Raw genomic sequence first — 10,336 nt, 5'->3', positions numbered from 1 at the left:
AAAATATTCAAACAAGGTAAAAGAGAATCATTCTTCTTTACTCTCCTCCCACTGCTCCCCTTCCGAGAAGAGCTAATTATTTTCTTTCTCTTTACTAATTTTAAAAATATTCAAACAAGGTAAAAGAGAATCATTCTTCTTTACTCTCCTCCCACTGCTCCCCTTCCCTCTACTCCCCTATACTGCCCCTAAACTTTCAAACAAGCCATAAAGGAAACAGTAAGCGGGGTGACTTAACAGTAGTTTCGGGTCTGCACCTGTACGTGTCATCATCTCATTCGTTTAGAAACACTGATGCTGACATGATACACTTTCTCCAAGTACGCAGACCAAGAAGAAAGAGTCAACAAAAGCAAAAGTTCAAAGACGAAGAAGGGAAACAGCAGAGAAGAAAGCACTGCTTCTGCTTTGTTATTGCTTTTTTTTTTTTTTTCCTGGAAGAATTTGAAAAACAAAAACGCTCAGGTTAGGATATTGTGAGTTACTAGCTTTAAGCTTTTCTCTCTGTGTATGTGTGATTTTTCACTTTACTGGTTATATATATTAAGACAATTGACGGTGCCATCTCTTTGCGACAGAGATGAGTTCTACTTCCCGCCGGCACTACAGCAACAACAACGATTTGGAAGCCGGTGGAAGCCAAATCGGTGAGTCGGAGCGTCTCATTGGACCGGTATGTTTTCTTTCTCTCTCTATTTCTATTTCTATTTCTGTTTCTGTTTCTATTTTTTTCCAAACATATTTCTATTATTGTTACGTATTTGAAACTGGAATGTGCACCTTTTTTAATTAATTTGAGAATGGTGTTTAAACCATTTGTTATATAAGGCAAAAATGCAAATTTATTTAAGTCTTTAACCTTCAAGTCCTCTAAATTTCGAGTTTATTAAACTAAGGCCTCCCCATAAAATTTCGTTAAATGTTGTGATTAAGTGTCCAAATTTTAATTTTAATTTTTCTTCAAAATTTTTTAATTAAAAAATTCAATTAATTATTGAAAAATATTTTCTTATTTATTTTTATATATATATATATTTAAATTTTTAATTAAAGTTGATGGAGGATTGAAATGAATTTTGGTCAAACTTAGAAGAACGGTGGAAGAGAAAGCGATCAGGAGAAGAAGTCTTTTTCTGTTGCGGAGCATCTCCATGGATGGGTATGTTTTCTTTCTCTCTCTATTTCTATTTCTATTTCTGTTTCTGTTTCTATTTTTTTCCAAACTTATTTTTATTATTGTTACGTATTTGAAACTGGAATGCGCACCTTTTTTAATTAATTTGAGAATGGTGTTTAAACCATTTGTTATATAAGGCAAAAATGCAAATTTATTTAAGTCTTTTAACTTCAAGTCCTCTAAATTTTGAGTTTATTAAACTAAGGCCTCCCCATAAAATTTCGTTAAATGTTGTAATTAAGTGTCCAAATTTTAATTTTAATTTTTCTTCAAAATTTTTTAATTAAAAAATTAATTATTGAAAAATATTTTCTTATTTATATATATATTTTTTAAATTTTAATTAAAGTTGATGGAGGATTGAAATGAATTTTGGTCAAACTTAGAGGATATACTTCGCACTTTTGCCAAAAAATAAAAGCAGAAAATTAATATAACCGTTTGTTATATTCTGCTTCTTTAGGAAAACGTTAATGAGTATTAGTAATATTTGGTCAGGAAACGAAAGCAGAAAATTGAGTATTGATTATTAGGGGGTCAGATGTTTGTATATGCAGCAAACAAGATTTCATTTATGGCAAGAAGGGTTTTGTGCCCTTTAGGGATGGCAATTTAAATCCGACCCGCGGATATCCAGCCCGACCCGATCCTAATGGGCCGGATTTTACCCGGCCCGATAAAGAATAGGGTCGGGTATGGGTTTTTTAAAAAAAAATCCGAAGCGGGTTCGGGTCGGGTCCGGGTTTTATAAAAAAAACCCGAAACCCGACCCGGATAAGACCCGGTTATATATATATATAATTACTAAATTACCCCCCATATATATATGGTAAACCCTACACTCTTCTAAGTCTTCTTCTCCTCATTTCGGCTGAATCATCAGCTCACACATCCGCCTCTCCCTCTTCATCTCTCTGGCTCTGCTCTCTCACACTCACGGCCACAAGTCCACAACACACACGGCCACAGTCCTCTACCCCTCTCATCTTCCTTACGCCACCGCCCCTCTCATCTTCCTCACGCCGTCGCCGCACATGCTTTACCCCACGCCGCCGCCGCACAGGCTCTCTACAGTCTACTCTCTCAACTCCGTTTCATCTTCCTCGCCCATGGCCACAACTACAAGCGTGACACAGCCTCACTCCATGACATTCTCCATTTTTTTTACTTTTTTTTCTTTTCTTTTTCTTTTTTTCTGGGTTCAGTTTCGCAGTTCGCCTCGGTTTGTGTTTGTGTTTATCGTTTCTGAAAGGGAAATTTTTGTTTGGTTTGTGATTTTGAAAGGGAAAATTGTAGATCTGAAATCTGTGTTATGATTTCTGAAAGGGAAAAATGAAAATCATAGATCTGAAATTTGTGTTTGGTTTGTGATTTTGAAAGGGAAAATTGTAGATCTGAAATCTGTATTTGTGATTCTGTGTTTATGTTTGTGATTGTGTTTGGATTTATGTTTGTGTTTGTGATTTCGGCCGAAAAATCCTAAATCAAAATTTTTGTTTCTAATTTTGGGTTGGGCTGGTCATGAGGGACGGGGCCCGTGGGGCCCGCGGGGCCCGGCGGGGGCGGGTCCGGGCCCCGGAAAAAAAATCCGATTATTAAACGGGCCGGGTTCGGGCCGCGGGTCTTGGCCCGCGGGTCGGGTCCGGGTATGGAAAAACCCGGCCCGAACCCGACCCGTTGCCATTCCTAGTGCCCTTGGAAACAATTATGTTTAAGAAATACTCAAATTAGAAATTATGGTTTGTTCTTGAAACTACCAAAAAAGAAGAAGTAAAATATGGTGTATCATACTTAGATTTATCAAAAAAATAGTGCAACAGATGCTTGCATTCTTTCTACCATCAAATGATTGGTACCTTTTGCTATTAACTGAGGATGTTTGGGTGTGTGGGATAGAAATGATGGCTAGACTTTGACAGCCAATGTCATTGGGGTTAAAATTCCTACAATATTCTTGGCTATTCTACAATGAGATGGAGAAATACAATAGTTTGTAAGTGCAGAAAAAATTAAAAAAAATAAAAATTTTAGTGCTAAAACACTTACTTTTCTAATGACAGAACTGATAAGTGGCTTGATGTTAACGAAGTAAGGCTAGAAATTTTGTAACTGTTAGGAATACTGAATGATTGTATAGTATTTCATAATAGAAATTTTGTAACTGTTAGGAATACTGGATGATTGTATAGTATTTCATAATAAAAGAATGTACATAGGTGCCTTTATATAGGAGGCATATGTGTGCAGTACAAGTAAATATGTGTGCTATACAAGTAACCTAATTTGGGCCTAAAGCCCACAACACTATATACGTTAACAGCCCCCTTCAAACTCAAGGTGGATGTGAGACCAACTTGAGGTTGTCAACCAAAGTACGAAAGCGTCCCTTAGGATGTGACTTGGTGAAGATATCTGCAAGTTGATCTTTAGAGGAGACTGAGATCAGCTTGAGAGCACCATGAATAAGATGAAAACGGATAAAATGACAATCGATCTCGATGTGTTTAATCCATTCATGGAAGACATCATTGTGGGCAATATGAATAGCACTCTGGTTATCACAATAAAGAGGAGTAGCAGAGGGTGTAGACACACCTAAGTCTTTGAGAAGCCATCGTAGCCAAAGGAGCTCAGATGTGGTATCAGCAAGGGCACGATATTTTGCTTCAGTACTGGAGCGGGCCACATGAGTTTGTTTCTTGCTTCACCAAGAAATCAGAGAAGAACTAAGAAGAAAGCAATAACCAGTGGTGGACCTGCGATCAGTGGGATCTCCTGCCCAATCGGTATTAGAAAATGCACGGAGAGTAAGAGGAGACTGAGCAGAGTAGAAAATATCATAAAAGAGAGTGCCCTTTAGGTATTGAAGAATGCGCAGAACAGCAGCATAGTGAGTCGATTGTGGAGCAGACAGATACTGGCTCATCTGGTGAACAGCATAGGAAATGTCTGGACAAGTGACAGTGAGATAAACTAAGCTGCCAACCAAGCGTCTGTAAAGAGAGGGATTAGACAATGGTTTCCCCCTTGAGGGAGTCAGATGCGCATTAAGCTCAACTGGAGTGTCAACAGTCTTGTTATCAGTGAGTCCAGCACGAGACAAGAGTTCAAAGGCATACTTGACTTGAGTAATATAAAGTCCATCCGTAGAATGAGTGATTTCAAGACCCAAGAAGTAGTTGAGATGTCCAAGATCTTTCATCTCAAACTGCTAACTGAGAAAAGCCTTGAGTTCTTGAATGTCACTGAGGTCATCACCAGTTATGATCATATCATCCACATATAAGAGAAGTAAACTAGTGCCTTTGTCAGTGCGACGAAGAAATAAGGTAGAATCATAGTGACTGGCCATGTAACCCAAGTGAGAGATGGTAGAGCTGAATTTAGCAAACCAAGCTCGTGGAGTTTGTTTAAGGCCATAAAGTGCACGTCGAAGGTAACAAACCTTGTTTGAGTCAACAAAGATATCAGGAGGAGGTTGCATATACACTTCTTCACTTAAATCCCCATTAAGGAATGCATTTTTGACATCCATCTGAAAAAGGTCCCATTTACTGGCAGCAGCAATAGCTAAGAGGGCACGAACAGATGAGATACGAGCAATCGGAGCAAAGGTCTCTTCATAATCAATCCCATACTCTTGTGTAAAACCTTTTGCAACAAGACGAGTTTTGTAGCGCTCAATGGACCCATCAGAGCGAGTCTTAATCTTGTAGATCCACTTACAACCAACCACAGATTTCCCAGGAGGAAGTGTTACCAAATCCCAAGTATGGTTTTTAGATAATGCATCAAGTTCCTCTTTCATTGCAATCTGCCATAAAGGGTCAGTAGAAGTCTCACGATAGGTGTGAGGCTCGTGTAATGTAGCGAGAGCAGTGTAACAATGATAGTCAAGTAAATGTGCAGGAATAAATCTTACCCTAGTTCATTGAAGGGTGAATTAGGAAAGGGATCAGTGATATCTGGTGGTTGGACAGAGAAGTTTACAGCAACAGAATCAGGAGCAACTACAGGTGGATCAGGAGCAACTACAGAAGGAATATGTGTCTCATCTGGAAAAAGATCTAAGACAGAGGAGGAAGACAAGGAAGCACTGAAATAAGAGAGCTCGACAAAGAGGCGATGTTTCCAAAAAACAACATTACGGGAGATACGAAGACGATGAGAGACAGGATCATAACACCTATACCCTTTTTGAGTTTCGCCATAGCCAAGAAAACAACAAAGCCTTGACCGAGGCTCAAGTTTGTTATGTTCATGTGACTGAAGAAGAACGAAACAAGCAGAACCGAAGGAGCGAAGGTGGTGATAGTCTGGAGGTGACCCAAAAAGGCGCTCATATGGAGTTTGATTTTGGATAATAGGACTCGGAATGTGATTAATAGTATGAACAGTATGAAGAGCAGCTTCACCCCAAAAAGGAGCAAGAACTTTAGCAGAGAGAATGAGAGCACGAACAGTGTCAAGAATATGATGAAGTTTTAGTTCGGCTCTACCATTTTGCTGAGAGGTACCTGGACAAGTTAGTTGATGAACAGTGCCATAAGAATGCAAAATAGCTTGGAAAGCATATTGAGTATATTCAAGAGCATTATCAGATCGAAAAATTTTAATGCGTCTGGAAAACTGAGTTTCAATCATTTTTGCAAAATTAGAATATACTTTCAATAATTCAGAACGATATTTCATATTAAAAATCCAGTTATAGCGAGAGTAATCATCAACAAAGACAACAAAATATCTAGACTCACCAATACTAGAGACAGAGGAAGGCCCCCAAACATCAGAATGAATAAGGTCAAAGATATTAGTGGATATCGATTCACTAGTATTGAAAGGCAAAGTTGGTTGTTTTCCTAACTGACATGAAACACAATCAAAATCTTCTGTAGACACTGAACCTAACAAACCTCTAGAAGCCAATTGTTGTACTCGAGAGGAAGATGCGTGACTAACTCAAGCATGCCAAAGTGCAAGGGAAGGAGTGGAAGAAACTGCAGCAACTGCAACAATAGAAATAGGAGCAACAAGTGGAAGACGAAAGTTGTCCACAGGAAACATACGCCCAACTCTGGGACCAGTCCCAAGCTCCTATCCCATCATAGGATCCTGCACAATGCACTTAGAATAATCAAAGGTAATGCGATAACCCAACTCAGCTAATTGTCTCACAGAAAATAAATTATAAGAAAGGTTAGGAACATTAAAAACTCTAGGAACCTAGAGGTTGGAAGTTGAAACTGAACCTATATTATGACCAGACATTGTGGAACCATTTGTTGTGTGAATATTAAGAGGGTGCGGTGCAGGTTTAAGGTCAAAAAATAAGGATGAGTGAGGTATCATGTGATTACAACAAGTAGAATCCATAAGCCAAGAGGTAGGAGACATACTAGATAAAGCTGAGAGAGAAGAGGAATAAGATGCATTACCAACCATACGAATGACATTGGCGATAATATTTATAAGGTCATCTCTGGAAATGGAGAAAGTGGATCCCAAAGACTTAGACTGTGCAGAGATAGGAGCCATTGGTTGGACACTCTCAATGTTAGCAACAGTAGCAACAGAAATTGAAACAGCTGATTTGTTGCGATGATAGCAAGTCTCAATATTGTGGCCAAAATGTTTGCAAAATTTGCAAAAACGTTTGATTGATTGGCAGCGATGATTGTTGCAATAAGAAGAAGACCTGCCCTTATTCTTTATTTAGAAGCAAAATGTGCAAAAATGGACTGCAAAAATGAAATCTACGCGAAAAACTGGGTAAGGAAGACCTGGACTGAAAAAAGTCAACCCAGAGAAAAGTCAACGGCCCGATCAAAGTCAACGTTGTCAACGGTCAGAGGTGATGACGTGATTGCTTTTGAGTGCTGACATAAGCAAGCTGACGTGTTGTTGACGTAAGCACTTATGACGTCACTAGGGCTGACGTGGCGAAGATGATGACGTCAGCGGACCGAGTCTAGCGCGTGAGGCGCGTGGAGGTGTGTGACAGCGCGTGAAGAATATTGGCGGCGCGTAGAGGTGCGTGCTAGTAATGCCGAGAATTATAGTGGTGCGTGGCGGCGCTTGGGTGGTCTGATGAAGACGATATTTCACAGAAATGTAGATCAGAGAGAATACTTTTCGATGGTACAATCTGTGATCTGATCGGAGTAGCGGAAGCGGTGGCGGCGGCAAGGCAGTGGTTTTTGATGTACTAAAGTCGCGGTGGAGGCAGTGGTGCTGCTCACAACAACGGCTGTAGATGACACCCAAGAAGACAGGATTGCTTAAGAGCGGTACACCAAAGGATTAGAGCAGTGGCTCTGATACCATGTTAGGAATACTGAATGATTGTATAGTATTTCATAATAAAAGAATGTACATAGGTGCCTTTATATAAGAGGCATATGTATGCAGTATAAGTAAATATTTGTGCTATACAAGTAACCTAATTTGGGCCTAAAACCTACAACACTATATACGTTAACAATAACAATGATGAAATAGGAGTCAGTTGCATGCAAATGATGCAGGAACATTTCTCAAAAATTGTACCTAACCCTTACACGGCTGCCTTTCATCATCTTTGGCTTTCTCCTGTCCTCCTAAAATTGCTGGTCCTATCTTGAATCTTCAACTGATAAGAACTGTCCTTGTTTCTTGCAAGCAAAACCATTGGTTTTCATAATAGTTGCATATTCTTTCTTTTTATTGTAAAGGTTTTAGTGATATTCATTTCCTAGTTGCAGTTGATCCTCACGCACTAGAAGCTCATGTCTTTTAAAAAATTTCTTTATGTAATCTTACTGTGTTTGGCAGTAATGGCAAGTCTAACTCTGTATTTCATTTTTCTTAATATTTAGTGGTTGCTAAGTGAATCTTTTCATGGTTGCTCAATTTATTGTCTTGATTAGAAGACAATGCTTTTTAACATTTGGGCTACTCAACTGTTTCATCTATAGCAAGCAGCACTTGTGCTAAATGCTTCTCGTTGATTTCATACCTTGCAGGATGTCATAGAGATGCAGCCACTGATCAGTAGAATCAGTAGAGTCAAAGCACATGACAGAGGCACAGAAGTAATATAATTCTTCAAAACATGTTTTCTTGAACACTGTTTATGGCTTTAATGTATCTTTGAATTTATAAAATTTGTTGTATTAGGCTGAAAAAATTTTCAGGCGGGCTGAGGAGGAACGAGCAAACGGTACATCTACTTATGTGCTTTCCTGTTCTTTATTATAGCAGTCATTTTATTTTCAAATCTAAAAGCAACTTGATATGGCTTTATAGTTTCTGTACCTCCCCTGAAGTTATTGCTGTCCTTTTGTTACTAGAGTTCTCTTATCTACATTAATCTCTCTCTCTCTCTCTCTTTTTGCCCTTTTTTGTTTGTGTTTGAGTTTGCCTTTTAGGAAAAATTTTTTAGTTTTATTTCTAATAATAATTGTTTTTTTTCCTAATATGTCATTTCTAATACTAATTATGCCGTCTTGGTTCCTCTCAGCTGATTCTTATTTTTTAATAAATTACTGACCCATAACCTGCTGCCCAGGAGAATTATTAAATTTCTGTCTTGTTCATACTGGTTTTGTAATTAGTATTTTGTTCTAAAAAAACTCTTACTATTTTCATAGTTCTTTTTCTTCTTTAGCACAAATTGTGCCGACAGGGTCATGAAGAGTAGCAAGTAGAGTCTTGCTTATGTATTAGGCAGTTAATCTAATGGAATAATTGAGCCTAAAAAATGGAATCCAGTGGACATAGGTTGCTTTAATTGCTTGGATTTGGCTTCACAAATAATTTCTTTCTAAATTGTCTCATAATTTTCGTTAGCATAATCAGCTGGACACCAGGATTTATGAAGCAGAGGTTACTAGTTCAAATCTCTCTTTCCCCTCCCAATGGGTACAAACCTTTTTAAAAAAGTCTTGATAATTTGTTTCGTTTTGTTCCCCCCACCAGTCTGTGCCGTTGAAGGCCTTGTAGTGTTTATTGCTGAAGAATATTTCTTTCTTCAGGACATGAACCTTTCTTTTCGGCTTCTTCTTGTAGTATACATAATATCAACCGGGTTACCCATATTTTATGAGATAATTTATTTGGAGCCAGATTTTAAGCTGTGGCAGGATTCAAGTTTTCTATTCAACTATCATTTATTTTTGACTTATTCTTTCAACTTGTGATGCATGTCCCATGCCATGGTGCCATATTATCTTTATCTAAATTTCCTGTTTTCTACAGTTACTTTCAGTGCCACATGGATTTTTAATTTCATTTGATGTGTCATAGATCATTGAATTAAAACTTTTAAGATATCCTTCTCGTGCACAAGATGATTTATTTGTTGCATTCAAGTGTCAGGAACGTTGGAAGAATCTCCATCTCCACCTCCCAGTGGTGATTTTACAATTGGACGGGACAAGCTTGCTGTATTGTCAAGGGATCACAATGTTGCAGCACTGCTGGAGTGTGGAGGGGCAAGTTTGCCTTTAAATTTTCTTTCATTCTTTTTTATCTGATTTTTGTATTGTTAGTACTTATTTAAGTTTGATTTTATATATTATTTACTTCTCTACCTTTACATTAGGTCAAAGGACTATCAGATTCGTTAAAAACAAATTTGGAGGAGGGTATTAAAGGTGATAATGATGATTTGCTGAAGAGGAAGTATGAATTCGGACCAAATATATATCCTTGGAAAAAAGGGAGGAGTTTTTGGGTAATTTCATTACCAATTTGATCTTTTAACACTCATTTGTCTTATTAGTGCTATTACCTTTTCCTTTGTTGAAGAAGAGAATATAAGCTGATTGTATTTATTTGTTTTGCTGTCTCTTAGATGTTTCTTTGGGACGCTTGGCAAAACCCGACATTAATCATATTGATAGTAGTTGCTGTGGCCTCTTTGGCTTTGGGTATAAAGACACAAGTGAGTTTTTATTTTTTATTTTTTTATTGAGTAATTAAGCAGATGACTCTTCGAAACTATATTGCATTAAGATTTGATTAGACTCAAAAGAATTTAGGTTAACTTGTGGGTGCATTGTTTCAGTGCAAGACAATTTTCTTTGTCTTCTTGTTGCATTTTAGAATTACGTGAGCTACATCCTTCTTTCTCAAGAAACCAAGTGTGTTGATCTGAGCTACATCCTTCTTTCTTAAGAA

At 37.9% G+C, this 10,336-nt stretch overlaps 1 protein-coding gene across 1 annotated transcript; it reads left to right on the top strand.

Annotated features, from left to right (window-relative positions):
- Nucleotides 1-344: 344 nt before the first annotated feature.
- Nucleotides 345-10,145, top strand: LOC136063580 (calcium-transporting ATPase 10, plasma membrane-type-like). Its single transcript, XM_065764195.1, has 8 exons — nucleotides 345-465; nucleotides 579-673; nucleotides 1,091-1,159; nucleotides 8,179-8,247; nucleotides 8,333-8,375; nucleotides 9,533-9,648; nucleotides 9,759-9,890; nucleotides 10,011-10,145. The coding sequence occupies exons 2-8, from the start codon at nucleotides 581-583 to the stop codon at nucleotides 10,128-10,130; spliced, it is 642 nt and encodes a 213-aa protein (XP_065620267.1). The 5' UTR covers nucleotides 345-465; nucleotides 579-580; the 3' UTR covers nucleotides 10,131-10,145.
- The last annotated feature ends 191 nt before the right edge of the window (nucleotides 10,146-10,336 follow it).

Source organism: Quercus suber, unplaced genomic scaffold, assembly GCF_002906115.3.
Source record: "Quercus suber isolate HL8 unplaced genomic scaffold, Cork oak 2.0 scaffold_544, whole genome shotgun sequence".
Taxonomy (NCBI): domain Eukaryota; kingdom Viridiplantae; phylum Streptophyta; class Magnoliopsida; order Fagales; family Fagaceae; genus Quercus; species Quercus suber.
This window is presented reverse-complemented; position numbering and strand designations above follow the sequence as displayed.

What these genes read in the sequence shown, in the direction of transcription:
- LOC136063580 (XM_065764195.1), top strand. Translation starts at nt 581, where the DNA reads ATGAGTTCTACTTCCCGCCGGCACTACAGCAACAACAACGATTTGGAA. An exon ending in CGGAGCATCTCCATGGATGG is followed by an intron (nt 1,160 to 8,178) that starts GTATGTTTTCTT and finishes CATACCTTGCAG; the next exon opens with GATGTCATAGAGATGCAGCC. An exon ending in CACATGACAGAGGCACAGAA is followed by an intron (nt 8,248 to 8,332) that starts GTAATATAATTC and finishes TTGTTGTATTAG; the next exon opens with GCTGAAAAAATTTTCAGGCG.